Here is a 19,571-nt window from a genome sequence, read left to right on the forward strand (position 1 = left end):
TTTCCCAACATTTCCCTGTAAATGTGAATACAATGTTTCCGTGTTTAGTTGGATTTTGGAAGAGGTAGGGAGGAGGTAATTGTGAAAATAATTTGGTTTTAAAAACAAGGAAGTGGTTCCTGTCGGTCGAGTGTGGACATTTTTCCAAGTGTCTCAGTCATCATATTTTCTTCTTGTTGCTCGTGAGAATATCATCATCATGTGTCACATAATGTCACCAAATTATATAATGTGTGATGGAATTCACAAGAAAACAAAACTGAATTTATATCCCCTAAATATCACTGACTTTATATGTGGCTCTGAAGTTCCCTGACAGATCTAGTCTTCGCTGTATAAGAAAAAATAAGCCAGGATCTTACCTTATCCTTAGGTAACAAGGAAAGAACTCCACACTATTTGGGGACCTGAATCCTAATCCCAGCTCTGCCACTCAACCAGCTATGCAATGGTAGACATGGAATTTCGGTTTCTTTCAGCTCTAACATTGTTAGTTTTGGGTCTTTTATTTAATTGACATAAAACCAACTTACCACAGAGATAGGAGTATGTGATACATTCTACCAAGATTCTCAGATATATCAAATAAATTAAAAAATAAATAATATGCAATATGGTTGGCATTTTTCTAATATAACTTATAAAGAACCAAAAGCCTGCTATTGTTTAGGGGACATGCTAATTTCTCCTTAACAGGATAGATAGTGTTTTTCATGGATTAGGTTTGACAACCCAAAAAGTAGTGATATCATTGGGGAAAGCCAATGCGTAAGGACTGGAATTCTTTTTTTGCTGTTGTTAAATAGTTTGTTCTTTTGTTAACGACATTGTATAGGCTGGGTGCGGCGGCTCCTGCCTGTAATCCTAGCACTTTGAGAGGCTGAGGCAGGAGGATTGCTTGACCCCAGGAGTTGGAGACCAGCCTGGGCAACATAGCAAGACCCCATCTCTACAAAAAAAAAAAGTTTTAAAAGTTAGCTGGGTATGGTAGCACACACCTGTGGTGCCAGCTACCTGAGAGGCTGAGGTGAGCTGATTGCTTGAGCCCAGGAGTTTAAGGCTGCAGTGAGCACCATGTTTGTGCCACTGTGCTCCAGCCTGAGTGACAGAGCAAGACCCTGTCTCAAAAACAAAACAAAAAACACTGTTTGCTAGAAGTTCAGGGGGGTAAAAGTGTTTTTTGTTTGTTTGCTTTTGTTGGTTTTTTGTTTTTTTTTTTTTTGAGATGGAGTCTTTCTCTGTTGCTCAGCCTGGAGTGCAGTGGTGCGATCTCGGCTCACTGCAACCTCCACCCCCTGGGTTCAAGCAATTCTTCTGCCTCAGCTTACCAGGTAGCTGGGATTACAGGCGCACACCACCATGCCCAGCTAATTTTTTTTTATTTTTATTTTTTAGTAGGGACGGGGTTTCACTGTGTTGGCCAGGCAGGTTTTGAACTCCTGACCTTGTGATCCTCCTGCCTCAGCCTCCCAAAAAAGTGTTCTTATTTTGACACTGACACAGGCACAGTGAATCAGATTCTTCTTAATTATGTTTTTTGTTTTTCCCCTCAGGTAGTGTAGGAGAAGCAGTAACCTTAGGAAGCAATCTAGATTATGGAAGGATTGTCAGCTTTGGAGTCAGACCCATCCTTACTCATTCACTTACTAGTTGCATGACCTTAAGCGAGTCACTTAACCACTCTTAACCTCAGTTTGTTCATCCGGCGATAAGGATTAATGAGTGATGTATATTAAGCTCTAGGACAGAAGTAGGCTCAGTTGAGACACCTGACCAGACGTGCCCACAGAGGAAGAGAGGTCCCATTCAGCATTTACTACTTTACTCTTCAGAGGCTCAAATGCACAGTTTCCATGCTCTGTCTCAAGGAGCTCTGATCTCGGGAAGCAGAAAAGAGTTACGCCTCTTGACCCTTTTCATCTTGTCCACACTGAAGTAATCTCCTTTCACCAGTCTGACAAACACGCAAGGAAGACTCAGACTCTGATTGGCACTAACCACAAGCGAAAAGAAAAGCAGTGTTGATCAAAAAGATGATACAGGCTGAGCCTCCCAAATCCAAAAATCCAAAATGCTCTAAAATCTGAAACTTTTTGAGTGCCAATGTGACACTCGAAGGAAATGCTCATTGGAACAACTCAAGTGGTTATGTATCTGCAAATATTTCATGTCTGAAAAAGTCCAAAACCCGAAACTCTTCTGGTCCCAAGCATTTCAGATAAGGGATACTCAACCTGCACAAGCATCCACGCATTGGGAAATGACATTTCAGGAAGAAACGTTCACACTGAATGATTACTTAGTTGATTTAACGTAAACATTCATTCTGCTCCCCTCGCCCATTACCCTACGGACCCATTCTCATGTAATATGTTTATAAAGATTTCAAAGTAGGGGTTTTCAAACACCGCATGTTCTCACTCATAGGTGGGAATTGAACAATGAGAACACTTGGACACGAAGGGGAACATCACACACTGGGGCCTGTTGTGGGGTTGGGGGAGCGGGAGGGATAGCATTAGGAGATATACCTAGTGTAAATGATGAGTTAATGGGTGCAGCACACCAACATGGCACATGTATACATATGTAACAAACCTACACGTTGTGCACATTATTAAAGCTTAAAGTATAATAAAAAATAAATTAAAAAATAATAATAAAAATAAAAAATAATAAATAAAAGTAGAGATTTTTCCCATTAATAATTATGCATTATATTCTTGAAAATTGCTGAGAGTAGATTTTAAGTATTCTCACCACCAAAAAAAAGTCAGGCAGTGCATGTTAATTAGCCCAATTTAGCCATTTCACAGCATGTACATATTTTAAAACATGTTGTACACAGTAAACATATACAATTTTTATGTCAAGTAAAAAAATCAGAGCTGGGCACAGTGGCTCACGCCTGTAATCCCAGCACTTTGGGAGGCTGAGGCAGGCCGATCACGAGGTCAGGAGATTGAGACCATCCTGGCTAACACGGTGAAACCCCGTCTCTACTAAAAATACAAAAAATTAGCCGGGCGTGGTAGTGGGCACCTGTAGTACCAGCTACTCAGGAGGGTGAGGCAGAAGAATGGCATGAACCCAGGAGACAGAGCTTGCAGTGAGCCGAGATTGCGCCACTGCACTCCAGCCTGGGTGACAGAGCAAGACTCCATCTCAAAAAAAAAAATCAGTTAATGTAACTGAAATATAAAAACAGAAGCTACCCCCCCAAATGTTTTTTATCATATATAAGTTGAACTTGACCTTTACAAATGGTCACTATTTTGCCTTGCAGAATATTCAGAAAAGGTTCTGCTTCCTAACCTGTGATGCAGCCAGTTACCTTGGAGATAACCTCCGGGGAATCGGATCCAAATTTGTCAGCTCTTCCCAGATGCTCACCTCCTGCTCTGAGTGCCCTACACTTTTTGTGGATGCCGAGACTGTGAGTATCCCAGTCCTGCTCTGACAGGGGAGGGCCTATGCAACCTACTGTGCAGAACTTCAGGGTAGCATGTTTGTGCTGTGGTTTGTTTTAAAGACACCTTCAGTGTTGTGAGCAGCGCTGTATTGTGATATGACTCCCAAAGGTCTGCAGTATAATTACTGCACATGGCCAGTCCAGGCCAACGCAGAGCGATTTCACAGAATAAGGAGAAAACTCCACCTCTGCTCCCTCTGCATCCTTGGCAACCGCTCTCTGATGACTCTGACTTTGACAGCTGTGCAGATATGGTCAGATAACCTCCTGGAGCTGACCTAGGCAGTGCCCATGATGCCAGGTTGCCTAGTCAGATGGGTCTTCAGAGGCAACATGTCAATCAGTTTCCCCACCCCCGAGTCTCTAACAGAGAGTTATTGCCCTCTAGATTTGCCCAGCTCAAACTGCGAATGATGAGTTTAAAGGATAATCAAAACACTCTCTGGCTGATGGCAAATCATGGCTTTATGCATGGAACTCTAACCATGCGAGACTGACGAGCTCCTGGTGGGTGGAAGTTGTGTGATACCTTTTTTTTCTATCCCCCATGATATGACAGAATCATCACATGCTCAGTAATTACTGAGGTTTAGAACCAGTGAGGATGTGCTTAGATTTTAAAAGTCTCTTAAGAGTCAAGTCCTTCCAAGAACCTGTTTGATCAGTAGCTGTCTTGTAGCAAAGAATACAATATGAAAAGTCATTCTGTCATAAAAGACTTAAGGTATAGATTAAATACAAAATCAGTTTGAAAGTCTTTTTGGAGGTTTGTCTTCACACTGCTTGGAGTATTATTGGGTGATGACAGTAGAAGTCATGTATAAAATGGAAACCATATCTTAGTGTGGGCCTCTATGGAATACTTGGTATGTCTTACCTGCCTATGCTAATATGGGAAAGAGTGGATATTTTCTTAGGAGGCGTGTATTATCAAGCTGGGATTCAATTGCAATTGCAGCTGATAGTTGAGCAAAATTCCAAATTTCACAGCTTATTAAAATGGATGGCACTTGTACCCCTTTTACATCACTTCTAAATATACTTCTGTTTTCTGTGTAGCTGTGCCTTTGTGTTGATACCTCTCTAGTTGTTTTAATACCAGTTATTTTCCTGTCTTTAGCTCCTTTCATGTGGACTTCTGGACAAGCTCAAGTTCAGTGTGTTAGAACTGCAAGAATATTTGGATACCTACAACAACAGGAAAGAGGCCACACTCTCAGTAAGTGTTTGTTTCTATGCATGTGCAGTCAGTTAAAACCAAATGAACCCAACCACTCTGAGTTCTTGGGAGGTGTTGTGATTAACCTAAGACGTGCTCTTTAGGGAGTAGAAGGCAGACTTCATCTTTTCCCTTGTTAAGGATTACAATTCCAATTTAATGGTGGTAGGACTGTATACAATATTAATTGTATTAAAAATGGTATCTACAAAAGAGAAATTTTTCAGCATTCACTTTTAGCCCTACCAAGAAATTGGGAAAAAAAAAATGGGTATCTGCTTGATATGTTACTTACCAATGTTATAACTTATCCCAGAGATTTGAAATTGATGATTACTTCCTTCCAGTGTTAGCCTTACCCAAAACTAGCTGTGGTGGATCTCCTGTCTGTTCTCGTAGCCACTCTTAGAGCCAGTCCCCAGGGTTTCTCTTGGCCTCAGCTCTTGCTCTTTACTTTTTTCTTTCTTCATAGATCTAGATTGTAAAATGTTAGAGACAGAAGTGATCTAGAAACCATCCATGCCGGCCACCTGTTTTCTGAGAGAGGCACAGTTGGAGGCCCAGAAAACTCAGTGGTTCAATAATAATTGTATGTAGTGTGTATTGAGCACTTCCTATAATATGCCAGGCACTATAGAAAAAGCATGGGTTTTGAAGTCAGATTGACTTGAGTCTAAATCACAGCTCAGTTATTTAAGGGTTAGTCACCTTGGATAAGTGACTTGCCATCTCTCATCTCAGATGCATCATCTGTAAGCCCTTGGTAATAATAACTAATTTGCAGGATTGTTGTGAAGATAAAACAATTATAATAGTCATGGCAGCTATCATTTCCTGAGTCCTTTCTATGTGTCCAACAACCTGCTAAGAGTTAAATCTCTTAAATCATATGGTTTAATGCTCACACCTACCCTGAGAGTTGCTATTGTTACCCTCGTTAGCTAGCTAGGAACTGGGTGGGATTGAAACCCAGAGCTGTGGGATTCAAAGGCCCGTGCTCTTAACCACATCATGATACTGCCTTGAAAATAGAAATAATATCTGTAAACTGACCAGCACAATGCCACATAAAGAGAAGATGTTCATTGTAAAGTTACTGGTTTGGAGTTTATTGCTATTGCTGTTATTGATGTTATCTTGACCTGCCCAAGGGCAAGAGTTCTAACTTTCTACCGTAACAATTATCTTTGTCTTCTATTTATGTGGCCTTTTACCTGCCACTGTTTTCAGGTTCTCAGTCATCACCTGGTAAAAGTAATCTTTTTATTCTGGTTGCTGAACTAATCTAGCCTTTAACGTCAAGTGTGAACTTCAGTTCCTCAATGCTCATTGTTTTCTGCTCAAAGGTTCCCTTTCACACCTGTGGTAGTTACTATCCCAGATGCTTAAGACTGGCAGGATCTCTCAGTAGCTGAGCTATTACCATAATAGCCTTCCTTATAGTGAAGGAGATCAGCCCCATAGCACATGCAGCCACCGCAGCATAACAGAAGTAGATGTGTCCAAGTCAGGTCATGTTGACCAGAATCACCCAGCCTGTGAGGAAGTATTGGTCCTGTCTTCTAACCTCAATCATATGGAAGATTTCTAGCCATAATATATTCATTTATACATAAATTAGGAACACAGTGGCGAAACCATTCCCTAGGGCAACACAGTATAATATTGAAATTGTATTTTTAGATGACCATCACTGAACCCATATAAACAGATACTTTTAATTTCCAACAGTTCATCTTTAACCCCCAAATACGACCCTTTTCAAAAAGTCATTATAGCACAATTTCATTTTACTGTCATTAGAACTTTAATGAATTTTTCCTAACAGAATTGATACTAAAAATGTTCTCAGAACATTGTTGAATTTACCTATGTCTGCCCCTCTCTTTCTGATAACAGTGGCTTGCAAATTGCAAGGCAACATTTGCAGGAGGATCAAGAGATGGAGTAATTACCTGTCAGCCAGGGGACTCCGAAGAAAAGGTAATAAAAGCCTGTTAGAATGGGTCTCTTGTGTGCTCTGACATTGTGTGTTAGTTTTGGTCTACCCAAGAAGCCTGGAACTTGAGAAAAGAAGAGGCAGAATGAATCACCCCAAACATTTACATGAAACCAACAGAGTAAGACAGAATGACATTCCAGCATGACCGTGTGTTGATGGGATTTTGGGGGGTTTTCTTCGTTTTGGAAAAGTAGAGGTATAAAATAACCTTTTTTTGCTGGATACTGTCTAACTATACTAATAATTTCCTAATAAATTTATTCTTAATTCAGATTATAAAGCCAAATTTCATTAATTCTTCACTGAACCACTTAGTTTCTTTAATGAAGGAAGTTTCTCTAGACCTTTCAGCAGTCACTGTAAAACAGATTTTCTCGTTTAGAATTGCTACACACCTCAGACCAGTGTGCCATACTATAAAGGAAATTAAAGGACAGAGTAGGAATGGATGAAAATCATTCTTTCTGCAGTCACGTATTGAGTGCCTCCTGTATGGCAATCATGAGCAACTGACAAGGCCTCTGCCCTTGTGGAGCTTCTGATCTTGTCAGCGAGACAGACATCAGTGAAACAGTCATACAGCTATTAACTGCAACAAGGACCATCAAGGACAGGAAAGAAGAGGAAGCTGAGAGATCACAGAGCAAGGCTGCCTGATCCGATGGGGAGGGCAGTTCTGGGAAGGGTTCTCCATGAAAGTAACATCTTGGCAGAGATCTAAAATATGAGATGGAGAGAAGTGGGCCTGTAGTCTGTGTAAAGGCCCGGAGGCAGGGAAACCAGGCCTTTCCAAGAACCAAGGAGAGCCCATGTGACTGACAGCACCGAAAGCCCCGTGGAGAAACGGTTGAGAAGAGTCTGGAGAACTTAGCAGAAGCCAGCCCATGCAGGGCTTTGGTGTTTAACAGCAATAATAAGCAACTGAAAAGGGTTAACAGTGGGGATGATTAGATCAAGGCTCTCCCACTCTGTCTACTATGGAAATAGCTCAAAGTGGCAAGAGTGGTTAAGGGAACTTAGGAGGCTGCTGCCCCATCTAGGGAGAGAAGGTGTTACCTCGGAATTATGTCATTACTACTGGAAAAGTGTTTTACGTGGCACACCCTCTGGATGATCTGAAAACATCTTCCTGTGTTAGAAACAGTACTTCATTACGTAAAAAGAATCCAGTAAAGTCTGGTTTCTGATCAGAGGTTTGGAGTGAACATTTTCAACCAAACACCAGTGGTTCCATTTCAATTGGGTGTTTGTTATTGAGCAAGTTTGCAGCCCTGAGAGTAACACTGTCCATGCCAGCATTGATTCAGTCCCTAGGCAAGCCCCTTGATAAGTTTTAGTGAAGAGATCAGAGATTGAAAAGCAAACTATAAAGCTGACTATAAAATCAGTTTTAGTGAAGAAATCAGAGATTGAAAAGCAAACTATAAAACTATAAAGAGATCAGAGATTGAAAAGGAAAATATCTAAAGAGGGCATTGAAGTAGAGGTTGCATTTCCACATTGCTGCCCTTCTTGAAGATGCACATTTGTATCTCACTTTATGGTTTACAGAGCACTTTCACACCCCTTAAGTCAGTTGATCTCTCTGGATGGGAAGCAGGGCAGTAGCATTTGCCCATTCTATAGCTGAAGACACCACAGCTTGACTTATCCGAGGCTCCATGGCTGAGAAGTGACAGGCAGAAATGTAGCTTAGACATAAAGTCTGTCAACATAGGCAAATAATAACTAGTTTGCATACATTTTTAAAATAAGTGTTTAATGACTTATATAATGTCTCCCATAAGCAAAGCAGAATTGAAATATGCTGTTCAAAAATCACAATAAACTCCGGCATTTCCCTCAATCCCTATATATGCATCTGTGACGTCATGTCTCAGATGATTTGTGACTTAGATTTTCACTGAATAACCTGTGCCATTAGCATATCCCAGAAGTAATACATTTTAAAAAATAAAGTATTATCTAGGTTTCAGATTTTATGGCCACCCAGTAGTACTCATGGCTTGTCATTCCAGCCCAGCCCTCCCTTCACTATAATCTGCTGTTAAGACAAGTTCAGGCCAGAGAACGGTTAGCAGGTTAGGATTTACTTTGAGCATAAATCTAATCTGGCTTATAGTCTAGTTTGTATAGTAGTATGTAAAACACAATTTGTTTTCTGAAAACTTGGCCTCAATCATCAAATTCTATTATATTCTCTATAACAGAACCTCAGACAGGAAAGTGCATTGATACTTTGCAGATTTCTATGAACAAGGGTTGAAACCAAATCTATTATGTATTTGTTTGTTTGTTTATAGCTTCCTGGTTAACCCTAAAGGATAACCAGAAATTCCAGTTAACCTATCCTGTTTCCCAAACATTCCAACTTTAAAATATGTATTTCTGTTGTGCTTGTGATTTATTTCTATTAAGTTGTTTTACTGAGTTTTAGTTGCTCCCTCCTTTTTACCTGGTTCTTCTTCACCTTCTTCAAACAAATATCTATCTTATTTTTGCTTATTGTTTTTTACCCATTTCCTATTCATGCACCTCTTTCGTTGCTTCTATTTTGTAGTACTTTTTCCTCTCCCTCTCTTTTGTTGTGTTTTTACTAAACCCAAGGACTCAAAAAATAGACTTCATCTATTTATTCATTTGTTTAGATGTGACAAGTCTGTTAGCATTACTATAAAGGCTTGAGAATACAAAAGTAGAAAGAAGAAACTAATGTTTTTGAGTACTGTACACATGTAATCTCATTTGATCCTTTACAACAATCCTTTGAAATCAGGGTTTTTCCATTTTGCAGCTAAGAAAACTGAAGCTGACAGGCAAAGTCTAAAGGCCATATTCTTTCCATTTGTCCACACTTTCTCTAGCTTAATTTTGGAGGCAAAACATACACATGGGAAAACACTCGAGAATAATTTCCAGCATATGTCTAAGTGTCTAATATGGCTTTAGGAATCTGCATGAATAAGGAGGGAAGATGCATAAAACACCCAAGAGGGATGAGAGTGAGATTTACTGGGAAAGCAATAATGGAAGGGCAAATTCTGAGTCTGGTGCTTCCAATGTTTTTGCAAAAACCAACCAAGCTTTGGCCCCATTGTCGATATTAGCTCAGTGTTTCAGAATATTTCCAAATGGCTCCTGGACACACTGGTGACCAGAGAACTCAAGCAGTGACCGGATGTCCTAAGGAAGATGCTTCCAGGCCTACATGTGTAACAATTTTGGAGTCTGTGGTTGATCTGGAAGGCAAAGTATATGCCACCTAACAAAAGAGGTTAGCAATCCTAGCAAGTCAGGCAAGGCAGGGAGATTTGTTTAAGTCATCTGGATACTTGGTTACAGTCTCTGTTTTAATTCGTTAGTAGACCCTGGAAGTAGTCTGGCCACTGGGCATGCAGCTCAAACCTCACACTTTCTAATTCCACCAGCCTTGAGGCATGGCTAGGCACCATGCAGAGTACACAAATCAGGCAGCCTCGGCTCCCATCATAGGTAACACTCAACAAGGCCGGAAATGGGCTGTGAGAGAAAACTGAGGGAAAAAAAGTCCTTACACACGAAAGGTGGGCCTTGAGGAGAAATGATTGTGTCTTTCCACTTAAATATCAAGATCTTATATCTAGAGATGTGGAGATATAATTTTGCTGACTAGAGCTACCATTTGGCCTCCAACCCAAAACAAAACCCAACCAATGTCTGGCCTCAGAGCACTGCTTAACTTACCTCTAAGTCATTCTCTCCAACACTCCTGTATAATCAGGTTCTCTGTCTTCTGGAATGATTTGATGTTGCCAGTTACTCTGAGCACACCCGTGCCTGAGGACATGTAGAATGTGGATAAGCGAACTTATAACTTGCAGAATCTGTGTCTGGATATAAATAGCAATGTGAATATACCAATAATTATCACTCATATCTGTTCTATTTCAGAGAAGTGTGCACTTCATGAAAGGATTAGTGCTTACCCGACTAAACGTAGCAAAGTAAATTCTTGAATAAAGATATCAGTCTGTCAGAGATGGTGACAGTGTACAGACATGCATATGAAAGCTTCTCAACCCCCAAGCCCTACCTAGTCTGGTCCGGTCTTTGCCAGTAGAAAATTCCTAGTCATTCTTAACAGGTGATTTAAGTGAGGACTGCTGTAGAATTGTTTGTGGAAGACAATATATCTCTTTGTTGGGTGCTGAATATTTATTTTTCCAATTTTTCTTCTATTCTTAACATAAAGTTGCAGACATAAAAATAATGAAGAAAGCGTATGCACTGGTGGCTTGTGAACTATAACCAATTCACAGACGTGTTAAGTTTGCACACTATTAACTGACCTTGCATTTAAAAATTTTAAACTTCCACACATACGGCCAGGCACGGTGGCTCACACCTGTAATCCCAGCACTTTGGGAGCATGAGGCGGGTGGTTCACAAGGTCATGAGTTCGAGATCTTCCTGGCCAACGTGGTGAAATATGATCTCTACTGAAAATACAAAAATGAGCCAGGTGCAGTGGTGGGCGCCTGTAATCCCAGCTACTTGGGAGGCTGAGGCAGGAGAATCACTTGAACCTGAGAGGCGGAGATTGCGCCACTGCACTCCAACCTGGGTGACAGAGCAAGACTCCATCTCAAAAAAAAACCAAAAAAACAAAACAAACTTTCACACATACACACACACTCAAAACAGAATTCCTGGTGTCTCTAAATAAGAAGATCTAGCAACACTGGGCCTGCCTTCCTCAGTGGCAACAAGGAGCCAGCACTAAGTATAGACCCATATGGACTCTCCACCATCCCTCCTGCCCAGTGAGTTCCTAATGCTCAAGGCAGGAGCCAGGCACCAGTCATCATGATGCTTGGCCTGTTGCTTTTCTTATAACAGAAAAATATTTCTCTGTACCTAAGTCTCCAAAATGAAGAATAAAGCTAGATAGAAAGGGCTTGAGTTTCCAAAAAGAAAACAGGAAAGAGTATTATTCTTTGCATATGCAAGAAGCAGCTCTGTATATACAAGCACCTGTCTACTGAACTGACTTTCTGAGGGATATATTGGAGGAACATTCTCAGCGCGTGTTCAAAACAACAAAACAAACCATGTTTCTAAGAAAATCATTTCCAATATTTGGGAAGTATATTTCGGGGAAGGCTCTTTTTTAAAGACAGCCATTATTAGTCAATGATTTGGGCTTCTTGGTGATAGTAATACCAGTTCTCCTAGAATAAGGTGCAACATACACTAAATAGGACATAAATCAAGGCATGATGTGATTTGCTTGTGTCATGAGATCACTTTCATTTGCGGACACTGCTTTAGTAGTGTTTTCTCAGCCTGCACATATCAAAAGGAGAAATAAATCTCTTCATGACTTAAAATCAGCATTTCCAACTAAGGATTTTGGTTTCCATTGACCTCTCCATCTCTTGCAAAATTCATTCTGGAGTGGCCACTAGTCGATGGTTTAAGTGAACATAAATGCAGGTCAGGGAACAAAGTCTGCAGACCTCTCGGCTCTGGGTTCTGCAGGCAGTGGCTTTAGTCTCCTTATAGTTAATTAACACAGTTCATCATCCAGTTCTGCAGAGGTGGCCCAGAAAAGCTGGAGATGTTTCGACATCATGTATTGTCGATTTTAGTTAATGCATTCATAATTCAACAGGTATTTCTGAGCACTACTTGAACATTTGACTCTCTGAACTCAAGGACAATAATTCACATTTAGCCCTACTATGTTTCATCTTCTTATATTCAAATCATCATTCTGTTAGGGTCTTTTTGGACACTTATCTTCTCGGTTATGTATTTTCTATCTACGTAATCTATGAATGAGAAGCCTACGACCTCTGTTCTTATACAAATGGAACAAGTTAAGTGTTGAACAAGACAAGACTTTTCTCCAGTTAAGTTATCATCTGTTAAACATCATCCTTCAGATACAGTCAGTCTTTCCTCTATAAGCCATATTCTTTCTCATATTGGCTAAAGAAATGTCAGCTGAAGACAGCTTACAGATTTCTTGAAAAAAGTAAATACCTCAGGATGTGTAATCTGTATCATAGCTGTATTTATCTTCCAAAGCTTTGAGGGATATTTATGACCAAGGTCCAAAAAACTACTTAACAAAGTTAATGCAGTAGCCATCAATGTGCCAGGCCCAAGCATTATTAGCAACAAGTGAGTACATACTATTCCCACCTTTTAGGGGATTTCATCATTAGGCTAGGTTATTTAAATTTTATCTCATTAATTTAAACGCAGGACTTTCAGAGATTAAATGAGATGAAAATAATAGCTATTCTAGTACACTGTGGTTCATCTTCTAGCATATCAAAAATGTCTTAGATTTTTACTGACTGGTTATGTCATAAGCATAGAATCCAGCTGAGAACAGAAGACAGAACCCAGATACGGCTATGCTACCGTCGATCAGCAGGAGTTCAATTATTCTGGGCTTTTAAAAGCTCTGCATTCCTCAATTGTTTATGATAAATTCTTAATATGTTGGCTCTATGATCTTTTTTTTTCCTCGTTTTGAGAAAACATACCTCTAAATCCAATTTTATAAATCAAGCCATACCAGGAGAGCAGGAAGGGGCCTTGAAGAAAATCCTTGTGACTAAATAAAGCAAGGACATTGCCACAACGTGTTCAAAAGAACCTCAAGTCACCAAAACACAGATAAGTTTATAAAGACTTCTCAAGGGATTATTTTTAGAATGTGGATACATTAGCACAGAATGGTGGGACAAGGGGAATGTTAATACTTTCCATAAAATGGCCCCCCAGAAAGGCTTTTTTCACTATCTTTTTGGAACTCTCAATGCGAACTAGGTCCCATCCTGTGGCCTACAGAAAGATTCTGAGATAATAATATCAAGGAAGCCTGAACTAGCCTACCTAAAAAGGAATGCTTAGGAAGAATCCTGAGGACTGGCATTCATCACAGTTGGCCATCTCCCAAGAAAAACACTATTTTGTGCCCTGAGAGCTGAGTGGGAGGAATTCATTGACAATGAAATTCCTTAGCACCAAGCTGAAGTCGAAAGTTTCCTCTGCCTTTATTGAACAGAAAAGATTTTACTTGAACTGATTTGATGACCTCTTTGGGTTATAACCTTGTTTTGGAAAGCAATAAAAAGCCGTTTTCTTCACACAAGGCTTTGTAATTTACTCAGCACTTGCTTCATTTCACACTTCTGAAAGGTAAATCCCGTGGTAGCAAATGTTTACTTCCTAAACTGCATACTAAACATTTCAGTCATATTTGATGTTGTCCAAAAAGTCTTTGCACTGGAAATTCTGCGTCTATATAGACAAGACTCCCTGTGTGACGACCTTATATGACATTGTATTTCAGAACAGAAAGTTTGATTTTAGAAACTTCTAGATGTAAAGTTTTCTTGAGAATAGTAAATACCTGAAGCTGTGTAGTCTCCACATCAGAGGCTTACAGGTGTTTGTCTTCCAAACTTTGAAAGAAATTTATGGCCAGGGTCCAAAACACTACTTAGTAAACATAATATGCATCAGTGTGCCAGCCCCACATGACAAGCAAGTGATAAGTAAGGGAAGAACAGACCCTTGGAGGATAGAGTAGGGTTTGTTGGTGGCAGTCCTTTAATTACATTTGTAGATACTAATAAATAATAAGTTGATAGTTTCATTTGTTCTTATTTACTGTACCTTATTTTCAAGTATAATACATTAAAACGATGATAACCCAGAGACTTTTTGAAAGAGCTTTAAAATAAGGGGGTTTTATTGGATTAGAAACTCTTAGGTCCTTAAATATTTTGAAAATTCAGAACCAGATATGTTGATGCATAATTAGGAATGGTCATTAATTTAAAAAAAATACATTCTGTCAACTTTTACTTATCTCTTTCCACACACCCAAACTTTCCATGAACCAATTCTATGATATAGTGACATCAAAAAATGGTAGTTGCTGGCCGGGCGCAGTGGGTCACGCCTGTAATCCCAGCACTTTGGGAGGCCGAGGCAGGCGGATTACAAAGTCAGGAGATCAAGACTATACTGGCTAACAAGGTGAAACCCCATCTCTACTAAAAATACAAAAAAATTAGCTGGGCGTGGTGGCGGGCACCTGTAGTCCCAGCTACATTGGGAGGCTGAGGCAAGAGAATGGTGTGAATCCAGGAGGTGAAGCTTGCAGTGAGCCAAGATTGTGCCACTGTACTCCAGCCTGGGGCAACAGAACAAGACTCCATCTCAAAAAAAAAAAAAAATTGTAGCTGGTGTTGAACATGGCCCAGTTACAATTTTACATTATTTTACACTAATTATTAGTTGTAGATTACTTATAGAAATTGTCTATTGAGTCCAGGCATGGTGGCTCACACTTGTAATCCCAGAACTTTGGGAGGCCAAGGCGGGCAGATCACTGGGTCAGGAGTTCGAGACCAGCCTGACCAACATGGTGAAACCCCATCTCTACTAAAAAAAAAAAAAAATCAAAAATTAGCCAGGTGTGGTGGCATGCACCTGTAATCCCAGCTACTCAGAAGGCTGAGGCAGGAGAATCGCTTGAACCCGGGAGCGGAGGCTGGAGTGAGCCAAGATCGTGCCACTGCACTCCAGCCTGGCCAACAGAGTGAGACTCTATCTCAAAAAAAAAAGAAAAAAGAAATTGTCTATGGGAGAAAAAATTGTTATAAAAAGTAAAATGCAAGAAAATTACCTGTCATATTTCACACTTGTTTGAGGGTATACAATGTTTAGTCCTTTGAAATTAAAAATTATAGTAGTCCTATAAAATATTCTCAATGTGCAAGGCAATCCAACTAAAGAAAATACCATGTAGATTGTTCACTATATTCAATGTTAATTGGAAGGTCATAGTTTCATAGATATGAAACTGAACATAATAAAGACTCTGCCTTAATACAAAGCAATAGTCTCATTTGTTTGGGGCTATAATTCTTCAAATAACTAAGCTGGCTTCCTCTCAGTTTTACTGTGTTCACATATTATGCACACTTATACACTAAAATCTTCAAGCAATACAAGTTTTGATTTTTGGTCTCTAAAACTGACTGACAAAATCTAAACTGATTAATCAGAGAACCTAAAAAACATTATGTTTTTTCAGTGATATGTTTCCCATTAGAGCTTGTTTTTAACTGGAACGCTATGCATGTTGAATGGGTACAACATTTGCAAGATTTATCAAGTTTGGGTGAGCAATGCTAATACTGCTGACGGTTCTGCTCTTGGAAAAGGGCCGTGCTTTCTGTTGCATGCAGACACTGACCCTGTACTTTCTTTCCTTTCCTTTGTTTCCTGTGCCATGCTTGCTGTGTAGCAAATGGAATCTCTTGCAGTAAGTTAACTTTCTTTCATACTCTTTGTCCATTTAGGCATGGACCCATAACAACCCTTATTTTTACCGTTACTGTTATATCTCTTAGCATGTTTTCCCTTTCTCATTTTAATTTCTTTTATTTGGTAGATTAAGACATGGCAGTTTATTAGTAGCATTCTGGGCTGCTTTTGCCCCAAAGTAGAAACCTATATTGCTATGAATTCTCATACTGTCAGTGGAATATTTTGTATAATAACTACCATGATTTGGCACAGGAAAGTCGGACTTTTCATAGCTAGGTTTCACCCTAAATTGTGAAGGTAATATTGTTTTTAAACAATATTTTTTTATTTATTTGCAAGTCTCTGGCAGTTATCTTTTATACCAGATTTTTAAAGTTTCCCCTAAAGAGAAGTTTAAAGACCACAAAATACAATATTTTACTAAAACAACCAAATATCCAGTTCGAGTTAATTAGTCAGTGTAGCTGCTTCTTTAATCTTAGGCTGGTTACCGGTATTGAGAGATCAAATAATCTAGGCAGAATTGGTTCTCCCCTAAAGAGCAGGGAAGGGCTAGAAAGAGAAAGGAAACCATTCAGCATAGTCTTAGCATGAATTTTAGTAACTTTTAAGATTTAGGATCAAAAGTCTGTTAATAATATCAATAGAACATTCTTCCTAAAACCTAAATTCTTGTGATTTCTCTCCTTAAACTGATTGGGGGAAACAGTTTTAAGTCACCTTAGAAGCTCTCAATTCTGAGCTGCCTTCTTTGTAGTCCTTGGTAAAAGAAAGGCACTATTTATCCTACCCCATTTGAAAACTGAACAGTGAAGCATTTAGTTTAAACCACATATTTAACTCACTTTCACTGGTGACTGCTGGCCATGAAATTCTGTTGAGCAAAGGCTGTTCCTTTCCTTTCACAGAATCCCATCCACTCATTACCTGGGAGCAAACTCATTCTTGGAATAAAATAGGCAAAGTGTAGAGGGTAGAGCTCCAAGTTTAGTCGATCACTGGCATTGGAATTATTATTTTTCCCTCATAGTATACATAAGCTGTGTAAAGACCACACTATAGGGTACAGAGGCACAAATGCATCCCTGAAACATTTTAAATTCCAGAGGTATCTATGTGGCTCAAGGGCCATTGTGTATGATTACTTTTTGATGTCCTTTCCACAGAAATTTTCAAATGTGTTCGTAATTTCTTTTTTTAAAGCATTTTTTGGTCCCTTTTTATCTCTCTTTAATTCAACAAGTACTTACTGAGCACAGAGTAGACGTATCATCAGTAAGCCTGATACAGGACTCTGGAGGACCACGTGATTGTTACGTTTACAGGGGCCCAGGCGTCTACTGAATTTATAAGTTTAACACCTAAAACTGCTTAATGTTTTGCCTTTCAAATATACTTTTAATAAAAGGAAATTTTTCTGTTTAAAAATAATTTATAGCTTATAAAAATGAAGACAACCACTCAGCTATAATTGGTAGGTATTTAATTGGCAAATATAATGGAAATTTGGCTGTCTACTCAGTCCCTTTATAGGTGCTACTCTCTAATTAGTCATCCATTACACAGACTATAATCGAAATTATACCGTGGATTTCTCACTGATATTTAATGACTGTATTTTGTTTTTCTGTTTTATTTGGAATAACAGCTGGTTATGTTTTCTTAATTAAAAAAAAAAAAAAGTTTGTCTCCATTGAGATTTCACTAGTTATATGGGAATGATCCTTAATAATAACTATTTCTTCCCGTGCAATTTCTCTCTATAGCAATTGGAACTGTGTCAGAGATTGTATAAGCTACACTTCCAGCTGCTATTGCTTTTTCAGTCCTACTGTAAGCTCATCGGCCAGGTGCACGAAGTTAGCTCCATGCCAGAGGTGAGTCTACGTGCTTTCCAACCCCACGTCCCACCACGAAAATCATTTCTTTTGTTCTTCCCCACTCCACCCCATTTATAACTGCCCAAGTGATTTTATTCCCGCATCGTTATTTTGCTCAAGCACAAGTCTGAAATAAACATGTCCTGTATGTATTTCTATTCTCATTTTTAAAAGCAAAGTCAGGAGTAGGTATGGAAAGTGAAGTGCCTTAAAATTTAAGAACGCGTGTAGGAGAGAACCTTCCTGTGGGTTATGCGCTAGGTGCCTTGCTTGCATCTCCCTGATCCTGGCCCTGGGGCTGGGCATCCTTATTTGAAAAGTTCCCATGGGTGTGGGTTTTCTTCTTTACATTAGTTTTTCATATTTGCCCTTACCTTGAGGTAAGAAGGAAATGTCTGTATGATGTGTTTGGTTCTCTTCAGTTTCCCTGCCCTACTTAGCACCAGGATGTTTTAATATTTTAAAATATTTAAAATGAAATAATTTTTACTGCTGAGTGAGCCAAAATTTTTCTACAAATGAAGAAATACTACTGCAATGTAGTCAGTGGAATAATGGTTGTGTGTACTGGATACTATAGAAGCACAGAGGACTAACACCTCATTTGCCTAGAGGTAAGAAAGGTTGAAACTGAAGAGCTTGCTGGAGGAAACCACACCTGAGTGGACTCTCAGAGGGTGAGTTGGAGTGAGGGAGGAGCATTCCAGTAAGAACAAACGGCATGGCCATAAGCCCGATGGGAAGAAAGAGAAAGGAACTACAAGCTACTTAGTATTGCTACAATAGAAGGTGCACCAAAAAGGAGCTATGAGATAAGGCAGAAGAGAGAGGGGTAAAGGCGAGATCAGAAGACATGCTGCGTCTAGGAGTATTTCAGGTAGATCTCTGTGGCAGCTATGTGGAAGGTGGATCTGATGACAGCTAGACCAGAGACATGGAGACCAGTGATGAGGCTGCTGAAATAGTTCAAACAGAAGGAGAGAGTTTGAACTGGGACAGAAGTCCTAGGTATGGAGAGGAGGAAGGAAATGTGAGACACAGGACAAAAGATCAATGAAACTGATGGGGGTATGAAGGAGAAAGAAGAGTTGAGGAGAGGATGACACTCAGGTTCCATCTTATATAAACCAGGTGAGCAGTGGCACCAAAGCTGAGACAGGGATATAGAAAGAAGGACTGAGGCAATGCTGTGTCCAGACAGTCAAGCCTTCTCCCGGCTAGTCAGTTGCTGCATACTGGACAAGACCTGGCTTAAACGGTGACTGACATCTTGCAGGTGGTTAGATGTGAGGTCAGGGGAGAGATCTGGACAAAAGGCACAGATGTGATTGTGAACAAGCAGAAGTCAATTAAACCATGCCAATGACAGCAGAGAAGTGAGGATGAAGCCTGGAAAACCTCACCATCTAAGAGCAGAGGAGGAAGAGCCGCAAGAGACAAACTACAACCATTTTACCATTTTTTTATTACTCAGTTTGAAAAAAGGAAAAAACTATACAACTTTCAAATGCTTATTTCAAGAGAGTAGGCCTTCATAACCGGTTTTCCTCTCTTCAGTTACAAGTTGTCAGATAATGGGAATCAACTCTTCTTTTTTATTTGCCACGTGGTCAAGATATACTTTTTTGGTTTTTTTTGAGACCAAGCTTCGCTTTT

At 39.7% G+C, this 19,571-nt stretch overlaps 1 protein-coding gene across 7 annotated transcripts in view; it reads left to right on the plus strand.

The window, feature by feature from the left end:
• Nucleotides 1-19,571, plus strand: part of FRY (FRY microtubule binding protein) — a 269,947-nt gene that overhangs the window by 244,848 nt on the left and 5,528 nt on the right. For 5 of the 7 annotated variants that reach the window (XM_017951077.2, XM_009191740.4, XM_021929371.2 and 2 more), the window contains 5 exons: nt 3,287-3,436; nt 4,593-4,691; nt 6,591-6,674; nt 16,013-16,030; nt 17,802-17,912. In XM_017951077.2, coding sequence (XP_017806566.2) covers nt 3,287-3,436; nt 4,593-4,691; nt 6,591-6,674; nt 16,013-16,030; nt 17,802-17,912 — 462 coding nt within the window. The remainder of the gene's footprint in view (nt 1-3,286; nt 3,437-4,592; nt 4,692-6,590; nt 6,675-16,012; nt 16,031-17,801; nt 17,913-19,571) is intronic. The other 2 variants (XM_003913738.5, XM_009191743.4) reach the window with 1 other exon arrangement.

This window comes from Papio anubis, chromosome 15, assembly GCF_008728515.1.
Source record: "Papio anubis isolate 15944 chromosome 15, Panubis1.0, whole genome shotgun sequence".
Taxonomy (NCBI): domain Eukaryota; kingdom Metazoa; phylum Chordata; class Mammalia; order Primates; family Cercopithecidae; genus Papio; species Papio anubis.